The 21,029-nt window shown below is 43.6% G+C and overlaps 1 protein-coding gene and 1 pseudogene across 1 annotated transcript in view; both read right to left on the reverse strand.

Annotated features, from left to right (window-relative positions):
• LOC142571481 (uncharacterized) overlaps positions 1-20,645 on the reverse strand; it is a 102,989-nt gene extending 82,344 nt beyond the window's left edge. The window contains exons 1-3 of the mRNA XM_075679868.1: positions 19,767-20,645; positions 19,052-19,296; positions 9,214-9,532 (exon numbers count right to left, since the gene is read on the reverse strand). Coding sequence (XP_075535983.1) covers positions 9,214-9,532; positions 19,052-19,296; positions 19,767-20,564 — 1,362 coding nt within the window. The 5' untranslated portion in view covers positions 20,565-20,645. The remainder of the gene's footprint in view (positions 1-9,213; positions 9,533-19,051; positions 19,297-19,766) is intronic.
• LOC142573318 (uncharacterized) lies at positions 4,874-5,998 on the reverse strand (annotated as a pseudogene).
• Positions 20,646-21,029: the final 384 nt, after the last annotated feature.

Here is a 21,029-nt window from a genome sequence, read left to right on the forward strand (position 1 = left end):
GCTGAGAGCGCACGGTTTGCCAGAAGTTCACAAAGATGGCTGCCTCCTGCGCCCTATTGTTTCTTTTGTTGGATCGTCGACATACAACTTGTCAAAGTTTGCTTGAAATTTTGAAGCCACTTGTGCAAGAAAGCACGTTCACGGTCAATAATTTTAAAGGATTTGTTACCACGATACGTGAGCAGCAGCTTGGGGTTCAGGATGTTATGGTGTCTTCTGCTGTCGTGTCCTTGTTCACGAATTTGCCGACAGCACTGGGTACAGTATCACTGAAAAACACCTGCAGGATGACTGCACGTTAGAAAGCTGCACTTCTCTGACTATCAATGAAATCATGATTCTGCTTAGGTTCTTTTTGAAGCAAACATACTTCAAGTTTGCTGGAACCATATATCACCATATAGAAGGCGTCTCGATGGGCAGTCCTGTTTCTGTAATCGTGGCTGATAATTTAATACAACACGCAGAAACGACTGTGATGACGCATTCGTCCTTCCCTGTCAAAATGTGCTGTTGCAATGTGGATGATACCTTTGTCATTGTAGAAAAGAAAAACCTGCATGCCGTGCATAAAGCACTTAATGCCGTCCATCATGCCATTCAACTTACGTGCGAAACGGAAAATAGTGGCAGCCTAGCCTTTTTAGATGTGCTGGTATGTCGGAGCGAAGGCGGTTTAGTGGAGACAGCTGTATATCGCAAAAATTGCAATAGCGGGAGTGTACTGAGTTTTGACTAGTACCATCCTACAGAACACAAATATGCTATGTTATGTACGCTCCTATCCCGTTGCACTGTCGTCAATGCAGGCATTCAGGGAGCAAGTAATTAATGTTGCTGCTCTTTTGAATAAACGAAGTTACCTTCAGCGCTTTGTCAATGATATGCGACACCGCATGTAAACATCCCGCGAGAGCACTGCAGAAAGGCCGGCTTCGCTTGTGTGCATGCCATATGTCCGCGGTGTGTCAGACACAGCAAGCTGGGCTATGCGGCCTTTGGGTGTTTGAACTGCGTTCAAACCCATGTACACACTGGTAAACATGCTCCCGAAGCAAAAGGACCGCACGCATCCAGACTAACAATGTGGCGTCGTCTACAAGGTTGACTGCTCGGACTGTGATGCCAGTTACATCGGCAAGACGGGGCGGCAACATCCCACTCGCCTCAAGGAACAGATAAGGGCGCAGGAGGCAGCAAAGCATGCCACATGTGCAAAGACGGAACTGGTGGATCATTGATTGACAAAAAGAGACATGTTTGATTTTGATAATGTAGCCACATTAGCACGGGAACACCGACGGGGCCAAAAATTATTTGTGGAATCTTGGTTTATCCGTCACCATCGACCTGCATGCAATTCAAACTGTGGTCCCGTGCCAGATGTTTATGGCAGTATCATATATAAATAGGATACATTCACCCATTTTTTGCCGTTTTTGTGTCCTGAGACTGCCACCCGCAACGTCTGTTTTTTATTCATTCATTCATTCATTCATTCATTCATTCATTCATTCATTCATTCATTCATTCATTCATTGTACCCTCAAGGCTTTACAGCATTGTAGAGGAGAGGGGCACAGAAAGAACACTTACAAATTTGATAAGAAGCACTTTACCCAAAACAAAATCAGAAAAAACAGCAGTTTCTGTTTGTTTTGTTGAGTAAAGCCAGTGATTAAAAAATGCTGGCTCTCCCGTAATCGAGAGTAGATGTAAGCATGAAATAGCTACCGGCGAAGCAAATTGCTTGGAGTAATTATGACAATTACTCACACCCATCCGCGACTCATCGGACGCTGCCAGCCTAGGGTGCCTCGATGTCAGGGCCGCCTCCCGCGCCGTTGAGAAGCGTGGCATCGAGGCACCCTATGCCGGCCTGGTCACGCAGCGTGGCACCATCTTTCGAAGGAGGTGGCGCAAAATTCGCACCATGGAACTCACGGAGTGCTGGCGCTGAAAAGAGCGTAGGCGACACTGTCTCTGTGCCAAAAGATGACAATCAAGTGTATGGTGCACTATACCTGTTGAACATCGCTATTGTAACGTCGCTTCAGCGTACTAAATGTTACAGCTTGAGTGATATTGTGAACAAACATTAGAAAGAACTCAGACGCAACATTTTTTGCACCCCGTTCGGGCAGTAACTGGCGTATGTAATGCAGTCCTGTAAAAAGGGTGGGGGCCAGAGACCAGATTTTCTTAAGTCTTTACTGGTTGCCCGGATGATCTCGTTTTGTTCTCGAGTGCCCAGATAATGGCTCTGGCTTTTGGCTCAAGCTTGAAAGCATTTCATGCTTAAAACGTTGAATTATGAGTTCCCCTGACTTTTGGAACATTTTTTCAAAGTATATTCTAGGCACTATAGCGAAAGTTTACGGACCGCGCGTGCCAAGCAGCCTCTCCGCAACACTTCCGGTATGTCAGCTGCGGTCAAGAGTGGCACTAGCCTTGAAATGTGTCCTCTCGTTGTTTACCGACGTGTCAACTTTCCTTGGCGCGAAGCTCTTAGATTTTGTTCCTTTCTCACCCAATTAAAATAGGCAGCATATCGTCTAGAGTAATAAAAAAAGGGAGGGGGGCGGATTTTTCGGATGAAATATTTCACTTCTGGCAATGTTTCAAGGGTCAATCTGTTTACTTGGTTTGAGCGTCAAGGGGCACAGTGACACACGTCCGAAAACATGGTACACATCCGGATTTGATAGACCGATATATATATATATCTAAAGGGGTGGTGAGAGGTATCACCTGGCCGTAGAGAGAAACTTGTGTGACCTAAATCTCCTCATGCCCCGAGAGATTTACTCCACAAGTGCTCTTCCTCTCTCTACCTTGTCTCTCTCTCTACCTTGTCTCTCTCTCTACCTTGTCTCTGTCTCTGCCTACCTACATTTCTACCTCTCACTGTTTGTCTCGTCTATTTGGCCTAGCTTGTGCGCAACGCCGCTGGCACGACTCGAACAGTGGCTCCTGCAGTGGCAACTAGACAGCATAGCATCACTTACCAGGCCGCAACTTATGACACTGCATTTCAGCATAGAACAGGCAGCAAAATTTTGCGCAAGCGGCTAACTGCGGAGGAAAACATACAACACTTCAGTGTCGATACGGTTTCATAAAACTATACCCGGCGGAGGCCATCTAAGCAGCAGCACGACCACTCAATGAAAAGCATAATGAGCCCGTGAGTGGGCTGTGCATGAAGCGACGTTTGAAGCATTAGAACTGAAAAGGAGAGAGACGACGCTGTCGCACGCCGAGTTCCCCTTTCGTCGCGCCAGGTCGGCTTCCTGCAGCAGCCGGTCGAAAGCGAAGAGCATGCTTGTCAAAAGCGGCTCCTGCAGTGAGGAGCGCAGACGTACCGTCTGGCAGCTCCGGTATTCTAGGAATCCTAGCTCCGAAAAAAAAAAGAAAGAAAGAAACTCCTGCAGCCATTTAGTTTTCTATGCCGGCACACAGCAAATGTGCAAAGAAATACCAACAGCACCTCCGGCGGAGAAATCATGCACATGTGAGTGCTCGCTGCTCTCTATGGGGCTCATTCCTGAGAAAGTGTCACCCTATGGCCCCTGCCAGGCCCTAAGCAGACACAAAGGGGAGGATAGGGGAGGACACAAAGGGGAGGAGGTCGTCAACCTCACAACCTGACAAGCAGACACAATACTGTGCTGAACACACGGGCATTGACACTGCCATGGGCGCAACCACAAGCAGAGTTAGACTACCACAAGACCACGAGAAGTGAATGACCCTTTCAGTGGGGACCTCTCCACCGACTGTAATGGCTGTATGCTAGGGGTAATTTAACCCTTTCGTTACCGCAATAAAATGGTTGTTTTCTATAGGTCTCGGAAAAACATTATTTACCACAGCAAATAATAGCACACAGTGCCAGCATAGCATATCGAACATAATGAAATGCTCTTTCGAAAAAGGTACGCTTCAAGACAATATATATATATATATATATATATATATATATATATATATATATATATATATATATATATATATATATATATATATATATATATATATATATATATATATAAAAATTAGGTAACACGTAAAAATTCTAGAAAGCATCATTTTTGCTGCCAGTTGATAAAAACAACAATAAAAGACATGACATCTACAAAAACATTAATATCAAAGGAAATTCAGAATATACATTTCAAAGATAAATAACCCTGGAATAGTGTCTGAAAAAATAATTGCTCAGTATGTCACCATTCTTCAGATACAAAAAAATAAACTAAGATCAGACACTGCTTCAGCTAGGCAAGTACAGAATTATGCATCCAAATATATCTGTTTGCATTTTTGCAGATTTTCTTTATCACCTCTGCAGTGAAGAAGAGTAGAAAGAAATCCCACGTCATTGTAAACTGTCTTGCACTGCTCCATAGCACTGGGCCGAGATGTGCTATGGGCGGCCTTTGCATAAATGGAATTTTTTTGCTGCCTATGGCAGCACCTCATGACCAAGTGAAGTATGCACCCCGGAGATATTCAGTAGAGCTCTCAGGTCGTGCAAAATGATCGGCAGATAAGCGTACACAGGGAAGGAGACTGCTCAAGACCGTAAACGAATCGCCGGTGAACAGCTGCGGATGTCTCAGGCCAACTCAAAACATCATCGCCATCAGCGCTTGAGTCTGCTTTGCTGTCATCTTTGGAATCATAACTCGAGTCCTCATCACTAAATACAAGTGCGGGTGCAGCATATTTTCAAGTGCAATGCTTTTCTCACGACGCAGTCGTGCAGGACGATGCCATGGAAGCGACTTTCGATAACTGTGACAGATGATTAATAGATAGATAAGGCTGTGACTAATAATATATTCTGTACTAAGTGGCGGGTGAAATGTTACTCTTGCCTTGATTTTAGCCACCAATCAGATAACCTTCATTTGGTTATCTCTACCCACTTAAAGTCTACTTTTCTTCCACTGTCCCTAAACCCCAATGCTTTGAAAAAGTCCGCGCCGTTGCTTTGAACTGTCAGGTGAAGCCCCTTACAAAAAAGCATCAGGTATTCAGCCGTTTCCTCTTCCTCCCCACATGCACCACTTAATGTGTCTATCCCTTGGTACTTGATTCCATACGTATTAGTCCGCAATACTCCTGTCCTGGCTTCAAACAATGAAGAGCTTCCCCTAGAATTATCCTAGATATTTTCTTTGCCAATTTCCTGCTTAAAAGTTCTGTATGTTCCCAGTGTTGATTTTATCTGCATCCCTGTTTTCCACAGACACGTTTCTGTTTCTTTAACCTTTTTCTTAACCAATGTATCTTGGCTTGCTTCCCTGCTGTTGTCCAAATATCTGCATGACAATTTTCTGGTTCCCTTCCTTGATTTTGTGTAAACATTCCTCTAGTACAAGTAACTCAAAACTTTCCTTGCCCACCGCCTTCCTGCCATTTCTCTCAATCCCTCCTCAAATTCTATCTTGCTGCTAGCTTCCTTGCCCTCGAACAATGTCCATCCCATGTCACCCTGCACTCCCTAATTTGGTGTATTTCCGTGTGCTCCCAAAGCAAGCCTACCTACACCTCGTTGCTTAATTTCCAACCTTGCTTGAACCACTGATCTCATGCACAGGACCGCATTACCAAAAGTCAGACTAGGGACCATCATCCCTTTCCAAATCCCTCTTACCACCTTGTACCTATTGTAATTCCACAGTGCCTATTTTTCATCACAGCTGCATTCCTGCTACCTTTAGTCGTTACATATTTTTCATGTTCCAATAGGTAGGTGCACTGCCTCATTGTTTATCCACATGCCAAGTTATTTACATTTATCCACTACCTCCAGCATAATCTCCTATATCCTATGCTCACTGTCCTGATTATCATTAAAAATCGTGACTGCCGATTTTTTGTTACTAAACATTAAACCTAACCTATTTCCCTGTTTACTGCAAATGTCCATCAATCCCTGCAAATCTTCCTTGTTGCCTGCCATAAGTACAATGTCATCCATGTGCATCCGTCCTGGTAATGACTGTGGAATCCATTCTCTTTGCTTGAAAAAAGAAAGGTTGAAGCCAAGTCTACTCCTCTCTAATTTGGTCTCTAATCCTTGTAGATACAACCTGAACAAAAAAGGCGACAAAGGGCACCCTTGCCTAAGCCCCCCCCCGCTATACCTCTATAGGTACAGATACCTTTTTTCGCATTGTATAAGAATCTTCTTATTTTTATAGATATCTTTTAAAAGATTCTATAAAATTCTATCTTCGTAGTGACAATGGCAGCACCCCTTGCTGGAATTTTACGAGAGAAGCGAAACTGAACCTATTGGAAACAAGTTGAAAATGTCAGGCTCACAATGTTGTCCATGTTGTCATGCGGCAGACCTTCAGAACACTTTGGTGTAATAAAACGACTCGTACTTCAAACCAAAACTCACCAGTGAACAGCTGGCATTATTTTCATGTAACTACCACCACTCAGCACTGTCTGACGGCAAAGCCGGTGATACAATTTAATTCTTGATTTGCTGGGAGTCATTTGATTGCAGAATACTGATGCTAGTGCAGCGTGATTGTGAGTGGCATGCTTTTTTCCCGAGCACAGTAGAGGGCGACAGCCATGTCCCTTTTTGCTACAACATAGGCACATTAGTTTGCAAAGAGGTCCACCAAAAATCACGTCACCAGAGCGGGAAAACTTAAACTGATTATGAAAGTGCAGTGCCTGCACGAACTACTGGGTGGCATTAAGTGGATAAGAAATGGCTGCCACATGTTGAAATCGATGATTTAAAGCATTGATCACCGGTGATCGATTTGAATAGGCGTGCTAATGAAAGACTTCAGGCCATCTTGGCCCCCATGTTAGGCAGAACTACTCATGACTCAGATAGAGCCACAACCATGTACTAATGAAGTGAATACATTCTTTCCTATTTTTCATCATGACAATGCCCACTTTCATTGCCGTCACCTGATTCTTGCGGTGAAGACCTACCTCACCCAGTCAAGATCGTATCAACAGACTTTCTCTGCTAAGGACACTTACTCTTGCACAACTGAGTTGAGGGGTGCATTCATTGCTGAACGCCAACATGCTTTGAGACGCACAAGACCTTTTTGGCGTCTGAAGGTTTAGATGTTGTGGTCGGTAGAAGCGCAATGTCACGTTTCTCTGCCCACCTAGGATGACAGTACCAGGCTGCATTTCTTTAATGGGTAATACACATTCCAATACCATATAACTGCAAACCTAATTCTGAATACTTTCACTCTTCCTATAGCTATCAGAAGCTGCCGCTCCTGCTTAAGCTCCTGCCAGTAACCTAGTCTGTCAAATAGCCTTAAACGTTTTTTGAATGTCTCACCCAAACCCCAGCATTGGTATGTCAATGTGATGCCACAAATTTCAAAACATTTTCTTGTATAATGGCCCCTGTACCACAATAAAAATTCTCAGTGGCCCCTTTTGAAAACAGTGAGGTCCATCTTTCAATGTGAAGAAGAGATGCAATAGCTTGTGCAATAGTATTATATGCAGTAAGTCTTGCACTGTTTCACCTGGCATGAGCTGGAGTAAAAATTCACAACATGCATGAGAAATCAGCTTTTGAGAAGAAGAAAGTAATCTTCTATGTCAACTCTACTATCCACATCATTTTCCTTTACAGAAGTAGCGCACCTTGGTGAGTGAACAAGAGAAGAAACATGGCTATTTCTTCTTTCTCTTTCCTGTCCTGCATTTTAGTGTTCGATTAATTTAAGGTCTTTCACCTAAGTGCTGCTTCTAAGTGCTGCTTTAGAAATCAAATGCAGAGCTTGGTGTCAGCCAGCCACTGCTCTCCGAATGCTATATTCTTTTCTGTAGCAGCATCAGCAGGAATGCAATATTCAGTAAGCTTCGCACGACTTCGTGCAGTATCAGTTGGAGTAAACATTCGCAAGTGCACATGAAGCAGTCTTCTGTTGAGAAAAAGAAAAATTGTTTGATTCCCCTGTGATGAAGTGGAAAGCCACGGATATCTCCTGTTCCTCTTTGCTATCCTGCATTTCCCTTTTGCCACTGACAGGTAAGCAGCAGAGTGTGGTGTCAGCCAACCATAACAGCTAGTGAAATGACAGCACTCTCCAGCAGGTGCAGTATTTTTCAATTCTGTAGCATTGGTGAAATGGCTCAGAGGTAAAACCTCTGACTGCTATTCTGTAGTGCTGAAGTTCAGATCCACTCAGGGCACTGCACATTTTTTGAATTTCTTTATACACTTGCAAAACTCTTTGGCATTTTGCAGATGGATGCCACTGCCACTGGCGGACATAAAAAAAATACCAGAGGGGTGCCCCCATAACAGCTGTCACTGTAAATAAATAAATAAATAAATAAATAAAGAAAGAAAGAAAGAAAGAAAGAAAGAAAGAAAGAAAGAAAGAAAAGAAAGAAAACTAGACTCAAGCAGACGCGGTTAAACTCAATAACGTCACAAGGAGCTGGTGCAGGAACTTCAAAGTGGTACTGCGACCTATTTCATTTTCTGGCTTACCAAGCTTCGCCTCATGATTAGGTGCCTTTTATTGCATTGCAGAAGTATAATTTATTGACAAAGTCTAATTTATTTTTTTCTTTGGTGTTCCTTGAAACAAACTTCAATGCAGTACAGCAAATTAAAATATCTCATGGCCTTTAAATCATACTGCAGCTGATGTTCTGAATGGCTTTTATGCAAGACAGTTATAATCCCACTTAGTTTATATCAAAAGGAAAAAAGCCTGCAAGATAGAAAACTGGTGGTTGATAATGAATCAGTATGGACAAGGAAATCTTAAACCTCAATGTATATTACGTCATCTTTACATCTCTTAAGTCTGCCAGGTTACCTTCAGAACTGAACACACTCACTGTGGCAACGATATTTCAAGTTTATTGCTGTGCATGATGACCCACCGATGGGTTCCCTATATTCTCCTGGTGCATTGTGACCCACCTGGTAGACACCAGGGAGCTGTGTTCCTTTGAAATTTCGTCAAGCTACGGAGGGATGGTGCAAAGATGCCTCAATTCAGAAGCACGAATTTTCTCCCTTTGGATTTCTAATAAAGACATCACTTGCGCACTGTGGGAACACCATGTAGGGGGAAATAAGTGCATTGATCCACTCATGACCCGTGTCGTAGTGAACATGTTAATGATACATCAATAGAGCTAAATAAAAAACAAGGTTGCTTTAGTACTCACAATGTTCCGCCGCCTCCTCCCCAATCTGTCCAATTTCCATCCGTCTCTGGTGTTGCTGTCGTCCTTTTGAGCGGAGTTCTCACCATCAGACTGTGTTTGTACGTCCAGTTGGTCACTCTTTGTGTCCTCTGGCTTTGATTCAGCTAACTGTTCTAATTTCAGTTGGATTTCCTTTTCATCTTCCTTGTAAAAGGCATCAATGTCTGGGTACTTGCTGCGGATGGCTCTCAGGCATTTCATGCAGACTGTACGGCCTGGTCTCAGTGGATATCTTCCACGACAAACAAGAGCGAAGCGTCGAGGAACAAGCCATTTTTGCCTGCGAAAAATGGTGTATCACAGATCACATACCATATAACAATATCGTGGTTTCTGTGCTTCATACTTAATGGGTCCCTCACCAGGTTTGGGCATTACAATAAATCGCAGTGCATAGATCAAGCCGTGACGATTGTGTCTGCAAAGTAAAACCCCAATGTACTATACTCACAGGGTGAAACTTGACAGAGAAATTTTGAAGTATAACACTGAATAAGCAAAATTAAAACGAGGCAGCAAATACAGACGTCTACATATTAGGTAGCTAGCCTTAAATCGATTTGTTTCATTCTGTGAGTATAATACATTGTGAAAACAGCTGATAATTTATAGAAAAGCCTGCACCCTCTTCTTAAAGAAGTAACTACAGCTGCAAGCGAGATGACATCATGCGTGTGAAACTTCCACATTGCACACGTGCCACCTGTAGTGCACAAATATCGAGCAACAGCAAGAACAACTAGGAGGTTGCTGTGAAATGCAAAGTGTGAAGAACTGCCTCTGCAGATACACCAAGCAAGAAAAGAAAGAAAATAAAGGAGGCGTCCATGGTATAGGAATGAAAACAAACACACAGAAAACCTAGAGTCGTGAAGGCAGAGTCATGGCAATAAATAATTCCAAAGGTTTGCCTGCAGACAAAGCATTAAAAGGAATAACAAGGTCTAGTGTTCCACTTAAAGTGTCTGAAAACACAGGCGTGATGGTGAGTACTGCCAGAGGCATTGTGGCTCAATGAAGCATGCAGTGGTGGTCCAGCCAGTTTAGGATATAGAGCAATTTTTGGAGCAAGAAAGATGTTGTTCTGAAGCAGTTTAGGAGAAGCCACACCGGCATTTTGGAGAAGTTTCGTAGCAGAAAAATTTGTCTTTTGGAATACTTGTAGTAGTACAGGAGTAATCTGTAGCCATTTAGCGAAGCTTGTTATTACTGCGCAATCAGTAAGTGCTCCTCAACAGTGAAGCAAGACAAAGCCAAAAACGACCAATTAAGCTTAACTTCCCACAGACGGTATGCCACACACTTCCCACAGACTGTATGCCACGCATGGTATGTTGCAAACACTTTTGTTTGTGTAGGCAAGGAACTTAATTTTGTAGACAATTAAATAAAATTTTGTAGGCTAATGAGAACAGAGATATGCACCTGGGCACAAGACAGACATAAAATTAAAAATGTGCTATAACAATTTGCACTGTCAGGAACAAGACAAAAAGTGATGGCAAATGACATGTGCATTGCAAACAACAGATGTGCTCTGACATGCTTTACTGCTGTAGACAAAATGTGTATTACGACAAATAACAATGCTAGAAGCTCGACAAGAGACTATGCATCCATGAATGCCGCCAAGACGAGATGCCTCCATACGATAGTGATGGCAGTGAAGAACGTTTGTACCATCCCTTACACTTGCTTTTGTTGTGAGGTGCTTTGTCGGCTTCCCATGTGTCACGTGGCCTCTGCGGGTAGATATGAGTTGATTTAGCGTAAAACCGCAGCTTCTGTCACTGATACCCAACCGACCTTTCGAAGTACTATTGATTAAGCCTAGCAGCCAAAGCAATGTGCCATGCCGAAAACTGACTGTTGGCCGATTTGACCAGCCATATTTCCACAAGCCATCACGAAAAGCTTGCTGCTGATGTGTTTGTATGAGTGGCTAACCAGCGATAGGCTAACCTAACCAACGCAAATGTTTTTTTTTACTACGATCAAAGCCGGCAACTACTGCAATCACGCATAGAAGTTTGTAGACTGACAGAAATTTCCGAACTACATGTGCAAACGCATGAAGCTACGTGCATGAACAAAAGTATGCAACATCATCTGTGTGCCATACAGTGGCTAATCGGTCCTATATCTTTGCCCATAGGGCTGCTTACATCGCCATTCCCTTTGTGGGCATTGGGTATAGCAATTGCTTCACTTGGAGTTGATGACTCTTACTACGCTTGTACCAAGATAGCCGTGCCTCATAATCAGATTGCGGTTTCACCACGTAAAAACTCCAGAATTAAATTTTCTTTTGTACCGAAAACAACTAAGTGCCTTGGTAAGGCTGCATGCAATGCATCGACCTCAGCCGAGTATTTCACCAAATATGCAAAACATAGAGTAGTAGTAAATAATCGAGTCGCGAACTGAATTATTTGAATGTTCACAAATTGATTCGCATAGTTGAGTACAGTCAACATCCGAATTTCCAGCCTTCCTAGGGGCTGCAAAAACGTCAGAAAAAGCATGCCTTTTACTGGCCCCAAGGGCTCAAATCGCCACAGGCATGTCCGAAATAGCTCGGAAGGCCTGCAAATACACTTATGAGGCGTATCGGTGCTCGTGCTGCGGCAGGAGACGGCGGGTGCAGGTGTGTATAATTAAGGAATGCATATTGTGTCCAGTGACAGTCGCCCCTTCCCACACTAGGTATGCTGCACCGCGTAACACTGCTGTACTGAGGCGAAGCTGACTTATGGGAACCGGCATTATGCAACGCGTTGTGCTTTCCGAGCTTCGATGCCATTGGCGAGGATGACAACGCCGGAGTCGACGCCGCTGCTAACAGCGGCGAATTGTTTTAATGAAAAACACGGCACCGAACAGCAAGAAGTTTGGTAGCGAACGTCGAAGTAGCTAGGGTGGTGGTGGCTACGGGTGCCAGTGGATTTTCTTGCAGAGCGCCTATTAGAGGGGGCGAAATAATCAAAATGGCGGCGGTGGTGGCTTCCATCAATGCCGTTTCGGAGCTGTGGTCATGGCAAAAAGTGTGGGAAATTAGACGGCGACGGGTTTTTGAGTCCGAAATTTCCGACGTCCTTATACATTGAATCTATAGGGTACACAGAGGCGTGCCGCGAAAGCGTCCGAATTATCCGGCGTCCAAAATCGGTAGTTGACTGTAGTCGCATAATCCCACAGAAAACACTGCATTGCAAATGAAAACGAGACGATACAGCACTTTTGCGCAGTTGGCGCAAATGGCACTTGAGTGGGCGCAGCCAGGAGAGCAGGCAAGTCGAACTGTAGAAAAATGGCACAAATTGCGTAGTTGGACCACCACTGTGCATGAGATGAGACCAGATAAAAACTGTGGGCATCCATCAGTGCCCCTCCCCCACCAAAAAAAAAAAAAAATAGATTACATAGATTTAGCTTGACATTACTGTCTTGGTGAACCGCAGCACAGACACACACAAGGACCGAAAAAACAAGAAGTAAACGAGTGTCATTTTCTCGTTTCCCATTTTATCTTCCTTTCTCTTTTTCTTTTTAATCTTTCTTTCTTACTTTTGTTATTTCCTTATCGTGTTTCTTCTGTCCTTGTGCATATCTGCACTGCAATTCACCAATATGTTGTACCAACAAGTTCAAACAGCCACAATATTCACTGTCTCTTCTGCTCAGACCAGTGCATGCACTGTTCCGCAGGAATGCTAATGTATGTGAATGCAATGCTCATGCCAGCACTAGATGCCAGAACACTGTCCTGGCTCCGGCACAGTGGAGCGTGGTGGTGCATCCACTAGGCTTTGTCGCTTTTGGAGCCAAACGCACAGCACACGCCTCTGGAGTCCTTCTGACCCTCCGTACACAAGCCATGCTTGCACTACCAATAGCAGAACAGCACGGAGGCACGTATGTGTCTCAAGCGACCGAATAATTGCTATCGCAATAAAAAGGTGGGTCCTTGACTGATTGTAGAAGCGAGAGGAATGCTACTTCCTGGTGCTGTTCAAGGCAACAACAGCCTGTGCCGCATGTAGGGTAGCTTACCTCTTCGCATGACATCTTGTTTGCTACTAAACCCTTTTAAAAACATGTTGCGGCAGAATGATCCCTGGGTAGCCCGTTACAAATCATAGTGCATAACAAAAATTTCTGATGAGGTATGGTGACGAACCCATTATGGAAGACGTAGCAGACTGCAATCATGTAGGAGTCAAAGAAGTGAAATGTAGCAGCTTGATTTCCCACACAGTTCTATAAAATTTTCATCATAGTGGAACAATTCCTAGCAGCTGAGTTTTGCACAATGTACCTGGAAATGGATTCTAAGAATGTTTTTATAAATATTAACAGACTTAAGCTATGGAAAATGAACTGATTAAATATAAATGAACAGTGAATGCAAATGAACCGGTAAAGGGCCACAATGATATTGCGGATACTTGGAAGACACCTTTGATGTAACATGATCATAGGGGGCATTTATAATCAAGAGGACAAGAATTTGATGATGATATCTATAAGCAATATTAATTACATGCTTTGTTGATTTGGCTGCACTTTCTGCGCTCAAAAGTATTGTGAGGTCATATTTATATACAGTGTATTGGCTTACATTCAACCAATTCATGCATCATGGTAAATGTTCACATTCTGTTAGGACCGTTGCAGCAAATGCACCGACTGTAAGAGTAACGACCTACAACCCTTAAAATCGTCTATGAGTAGTTACAAACATTCATGATGCTGGCAATTACACCAAAGAAAGACACATATTATCATCAAGCATTTATGGTGAACACATCCGTAGGCACACAAAGGCTTTCCTTTTTTCTTTCCTTGTTGGCTCAGTAGATTATAACCTAAGAGTGCCATGACAGTGGGTGACACAAATGCGCCATTGTATTTAAACAAAATGCATCGCATAGAGTGATCTAAGTGTTTACATAGACATTAAACGAACATTTAGCATATACCACTGCTTCATTCTGCCTCATACATTGCACCAATACTGCATTTCATAGCCCCTAGTTCTTTAATGAAACATTCAGCACCATTGTTCGCCTGGTTTGTGTGAAATTTTAGCCACCAACATGCAGCAAAATTGGTCCCTGTCTCTTCTTCTATAATCAGGTGCAATTATGATGGCAGTTTCTCCTTTTATTCCAGACAAACTAGGAGACGATGAGTGACTGAATGAACAGCTAAGACCAACAAATGCAACCTTGCTGCTAAGTTTAAGCAAAAGGCAAGCTGCAGTAAAAACCATATCTTCCTTTAAAGTTATCAGAATAATAGTATTCAGTGGCAACCTTTTGATCTACCTTATTTACTCCAATATAGATCAACATATTAATATATTACAACATATTATTACATACAGCATTAACATATAACAACATATTATGTTTTTTTCAGAAATGTTACCCAATATGAACTAGCGAACTAGATTCATGACCAAAAAACCTCAACCTAGATTCGTGAACAAAGCTAGCAAAAGTACCGAGCTAACGGAGTTCCTCCGTCGCACCTGCCGTAAAGCTTGTCTGGATAATTTCCAGACTAGCTTTAAGGAATGCTGCTTATCCAGCGCACTGAATGGTACCAAGAATGATACGTGTTAGGGTGCTGAATATGCATGTCAAGCATCTGACAAAGACTACTCTGCTGGCAGTTCTGACGAGGATGCTGCTTATGGCATCAACTAGCAAGATTTAGTAAACGAACTTACAGTAAATAAGGCTGTGTCACACTCAAAGTTTTTCATTTTTCTAAAAAGGAGTGGTAGGAATGCCCTTCAGCATTTTGGAGCAGCCATGGGAATAGGCAAAATCCACTTTCAGAGCACCTACTGCTGTGTTTGGAGCAGGTGTAAGGTTTCCATCAAAGTGCATGCAGATAAACGAAAGATAGTTTCATGTTCTCTTAAGTTTACCTAATAATTTCCTCTTAAAAACTAGGGGCAAAGTAAGTGATTCACCACAGCACGCCACGACGGCAGCGGCGACCATACATTCACGACATGCTACCAGTGGCACTGTGTGAAACTGCACATGGAACATTAAAGAGACACTGCAAAGGAGATCACCCAATAAAAGTCGGGCCCCTCAGTTAACCAATTTCTTCTCGTTCTTACATAACAAGGGTCTCGAATCTGACAACATTGATGTCTTCAGGAAGCATGCGCAGGTTTATTGACCAGTTGCCTTCACCGAGAAAGATCACATACTTGTGACGCCTGTGGTAGAAAGGATCTTCCACATCTGCAGCCAAAGTTTGTGAGTGGTTGCGCTGGCTAACACTCCCAAGGTTAGTTCTAGTAGTAACATATAAATACCCAAGAAAGTGGATGAGCAAACGGTGCCATGGTCGCTCAATTGGTTAGAGCAACACACGCGTAATGCTAAGACATGGGATCGTTCCTCACGTGTGGCAAGCCATTTTTTTCATCCACTTTCATTGCCATTTTTTATCATTTCTTTAATTCAATTAGTAAGTACAAGTAATTTTCCCTGTGTTGTCCTTGGTGTCTTTGTTTGTTGGCTTCTCATGATATTAATAAAAGTAGGGCCCCTCGGTTTACCCACTTCCTTCTCATTACTACAAAGAGAAACACTTTAAAATATTGCGGTAATAAATAGATTATTAGAAGAGCAAATGAAGGTCACAGTGCCCCTTATTAAATTTTGCACTGAAACACCAACACTAGTGTGACGTCACAGATCTAGAAGTATTTTTTTGTATTTGGACCAATGAGAATCTCTAAAGGCTCTAGCAAGTTGCTAAGTAGTCTTCCGCTCTTCTAAGATGAAATGTAGCAAAACTCCATCAACCAGCAGTTATTTAGGCCTGAGCAGTCGCCATAACAATATATGATGTCACGGCGAACTGGAGTGGGAACTCCAAGGTGGGATTGCCACCTGTCTTTCATTCTTGCGTCTCTTCTGGCTTAACAAGCCTCTTTTCTGAGCAAGAGGGGCTCTTCTGTTATTTATGTAGGTGACTTACTAGTGCAGCTGAAAGTATTTTTCCTTTTAATGTCCCATTAAGGAAGGACTACTTTGTAAGTTCAATACTCCGCACATTTCGATTTTATTTTATGAACTGTAATCAGTGTTGCAAGCTTGTCATGTTCTTTATTACGCCACTGAATATGCACTCGCAAGACAAGGTGTACAGAGCTAGCCCGCTTGCTAGTTCGCATTCAACTTTTTCACCCCACATTTTACCAAAGGCACACGTACTATTACCCAATACATAGTTGACAAAGAGCATGAACCATGATCTAATACCTGATCACCGTGCATGTGGTTGTAATATCATGTCAAATTCAACACCCTCAAGCCCTCTTGAAAAATAACTAATACAGTGCGACTAATGAAATTGCAAATAAGCAACAAAAATAAGCACAATGGACGGTGATCACTCTTTTGTCTGCAGAGCACCACTGTGCATCAGCCCTCAGTGCATAAAACTACTGGATCAATGATGCTGTACAAAGCCAGCATGGCCATCCAACTCATTGTAGCCTCCCGCATGCCTCACGGTTTGTGCATAAAAATAGGAATCAATTCGATTGTGCCAGGTGTCACAATGACAGTCTCACTGGCTCTAACGCCCTGAACGAATGCAGCCAATGAATGCTGAGGCACCACAGTTTGTATCATATTGCGTAGTAACTTTAAAAAAACATCAAAAACCAAGTTCAAAACAAACCACTCAAAAAACTTGGGGCACAGGGTATGCGACACCGAGTATGTGCCGCTTTTCAATGGGCCTCTTTGACGCCAACTTGGGTCACTGGGCATGTGCTATGCTACAATGACAAAGATTCTGGCAGAACCCATCTCACAATGAACACTAACAGTATTCTTATTAGCAATGAAGAGACGCATGGTACTGCCACTGCCAAAAAGCATCATGTATGAGAGAGAGAGAGAGATTATTTATTAGAAAGGCAGAGAGGTCGGCTAGCATGCTACGACCTGCTACTCTGCGCAAGGGAAAAAGGAAAGGAATAAAAGAAAAGAGTGATGAAAGATGATGATGAGGACAGGAAAAAGGGATGCATACATACACCAACACAGTGGTTTCCTTAAAGCCTTGTGTCTAGTTTGAGGCATGTATGCAGCCGAGCTCCTCTCTCCCACTTCTCTCTGGCACACTGCACTATATAGCAACACTGCTACAATGCCTGCGCATTGTGCATGTGTAAAATCAGGAAAGATTGTCTGAGCACATATAAGGCATGTGTGATTATGCCTAGCACAAAAGAAATTTTTAAGATTTTTTTTTTGTCATTGAAGAGTGGCACATACTAAGTGGCACATACCCAGGCGCCCAAGTTGGTCAGACGGTTCGTTTCAAACCCGGATCAATCAGCGTAGAAGCCCAATGCTCTGCCCATTATACCATGAACCACCCAGTTACCCAAGGTGGCAAGAAAATAGTCAGTTACAGATATGCAAACAGACATTGGAAAGTAAGTGAAATATCCTAAGAATACTAATAGCATGAAAAAACCCTCTAAAATTTCTTGGCACTGGGCAGAATCGAACACATGTCTTATGTATTCAAACAATCTTTGTCTGCACAAATATTCACACATGCACCATTGCATGGGCTTGACAGTGATGTCTCCAGATGGTGCAGTGTGTCCAGAGGGAAGCACCACATGGTGGATGAGTAAAGCTCAATCCCTGACCGTGACTTTGGCAAACCTGGGCGAAGCTCAAGCCCTGACCTTAGCTTCGGCCATGGTCAGGAAGCACGAGGGAAGAGCCCGGCCACATACACATTTCACACATGCGGCGTTTCAGCGGTGGCAATACAGTGTGTCGCTACATTGCTGCAGTGCTGATCGCATTAATTTCGATTTTTATTGTGGGATGACTTCTGCCGGAATTTTATGTAGAATTTGCTGAAATTTCTTAAGCTGGGAGTTTTCTTGATATTGAATACAATGTACTGCATTTATCAAGCAGCATTTATTATTATAAGCTGATATTTTTTTACAAAATGTCAGTAGAAATTCAGGTGCCGATTCACAATTAGGGATGCCATTAAAGGATTTTACAGGCAAGTTGCATGCAAGCACTGATGTCAGCTTCAAAAATTCATTCGAGGATCACAGCTATGTTATTACACTAAACGGGTGACTGAGAAAGCTCAATTGCCAAACCCTGCAGGTACTGTCCCAAACATTACCAAACACTGGTCGAATGAATAGCCACAATTGCAAGTGGCCGATTGGTGTGTAGGAGAACTTCCTTTGAAAGATGATTCCCTCCAGTCTCACTGCATTTCTAAAGCAACGGAGAAAACTGAAAACACCACGTTGTGCTTGAGGAACATGGTCATCAACATTGATGCATTGACAGGTACGATGTCCCTGCCACCAATGTATCCCTGCAGATGACAATGGCAAGCAAGCTTACATCCCGACAGTGAGCTTCTGACATGTCATGTGCAATAATGTAAACATTTGCAACAAGCACAGTATGCATAAGAATGTACAGCTGACCAAACATTACATTCATCAGCTTATGATTTTTTTCTTCAGCTTATGATTTCCGTGTGTAGGCTCTGAAGTTCAAGTAAGTATGATAATTTCTTTTGTCACAAAACTCTGAGCAGACATTTTCAGACCTGTGATGTCAAAGGTAACTAGTGCACGAGCCTTTATAAGGTGCCTTGATGTCACTCCTCATAATATCCCCAATGTTTAAAATCAGACGTGTTGAAGCATCTGCAGTAACTACAATTGAAAAGGTAAAGAGGCAATAGTGCATACCCTGATGAGACTTGACTGTTGTGTTTGTTCTCCGGGTCGAAGCAAGGAGCACCATAGCCTTCGAGGTAGAGCCGCTCATGGTGCATACAGATGTTTTCAAATGTTCGACCGATGCGAGAAACGAGGGCCTTTGCAGTGCCATAAGCCAGAGAAGTGAAGTCACTGATAGACTCATCAAATGTGTCTGAGGTCATGTGGCACAAGGAACGTGTCATGATACCTACGGAACATCGGGTCACAATGTCCTGCAAGGAAACACAAACCAACTGTATTTCACAGAACCAATGTGACTGACACAAGTGGGCAGCTAGTCATTTAATTATGTGTTCTTTTCACCACTTTGTTTCCGTACAACCAAGAACAAGCAACATTTCATACCGCATATAAAATTATACGCATGTGTTCGCTGATGATAAATGTAGATGCATTTCCGTCATCCTAAATGCACAGTTTTAACGCCACATGTATGCTGTATACACACTTAAGGCTGCATTTTGAGCAAGGCCCCAAGTGAAATCCAGTGAATCGCGATCACTTCTAGGCATGGTTCACACAAACATTGAACGCGAAGCGTATTACAATAAAATATCAGGGAGGACACTACACAGCAGTACTAAACGAACTACATAAACTGCAGTAAGCTAGCCTTGCAGCAGAACGTAAACACGGGGGCAGGCGCAATCAGTGCGATATTGTAGGCGTGCTGCCAACTCACATCAATCCTCTTGGCTCGATCCTGGTATTTCTTCGAGTTAAGAATGAAAGCGAAGGAGCTGCGTCTCGGCGGTGCGTCACTAGAAGAGTCCTGCTTGCTCTTGATCGCACCGACGCACACTTTGCACAGTAGCTCCCCTTCTTCTAGCTCCACGATGTCGCGGCACGATTCGGCTAATTGAGTCGTCACCTTTATCTGACCATCCAGCGGTTGATCACCATTATGTTGGAGAAGCCGATCGAGGCATCCTTGTTTGTGTCGCTCAGCGTACAGATAGAACCTCCGATGGTGGAAGCAGACGGTCTGCACATCGTCGGTGCCGAGGCGAGAGGTTATTGCGGCCTGCTCGACTTCAGGCAAGTCGCAGAAGCTTTTTATGCCCCTCTCAGCCGTCAGGATAGTCTGGTGACACTCGCTGTTAGTAACGAGGCCCACGGTGCACCACGAGTCAGGATCATCCTTGTCGATGTCGAAGACACGAGAAACGATTGTGGGCGTCGCCATCTTGGCAGCCGAAGTTTCGTCCGCTTCGCGACGCGACCCCTCCGAAGCGTTGGCAGCACTGGCGTCGCCTGGAGGAGGAGAACGGGGAGAGGTTTCCTCCTCGACCGCTGCTTGTTTGTCGGTGCTGGGAGAACATGGCGACTCAAGGGTTCCGTCGGCGCCGTCGGTTTCTGGCGTTTCTTCTTGGCTGCCTTCTTCTGCCGTTTGTCGATGAGCTGTTCGTCCAGCCGTAAAACGTGCCGCTCTTGCAAGTTTTTGAGCCTTGGTCATAAAGCTCGACTTCTTCCGCGCCATAGCCGCTTATAATCTGATCGAAAGGCTGCGATTACGAAGTTCACAGCTCGCGCCAAAAACCATAGGGCTTTCTGCCCGGCGTGCGAGCTGCTGCGCCGCACGTTAGGCGCGGATGGATACAACAGGGATACACATCGTGACGCGTTGCCTCAATACTCCTCTTTATTTCTTTATTTTTTTGCCGTGCTATGATGCGTCGACAACGGTGACGTTGACTTCGTTGTTTGAAGCTTTCTTTTAGTGACAGACAATCGCCCACTGCGGACTTCTTTTGAGATCGGAGGACGTAAGTGCTTAGGCAGAACAGAGGGCGGTGGAGGAAGTGGGCGCATTACTACACTGCGCTAGAATAATGTTCGAAGTTGTTCTAGCTCATTATAGTATGATTATAGTATTAACATTGGTGCAGCCAGGGGGGAGGGGTCGAAAGCCCTCCGAAATTTACTGACAAATCCTTTCCATTTA

Source organism: Dermacentor variabilis, chromosome 2 (genome assembly GCF_050947875.1).
Source record: "Dermacentor variabilis isolate Ectoservices chromosome 2, ASM5094787v1, whole genome shotgun sequence".
Classification (NCBI taxonomy): domain Eukaryota; kingdom Metazoa; phylum Arthropoda; class Arachnida; order Ixodida; family Ixodidae; genus Dermacentor; species Dermacentor variabilis.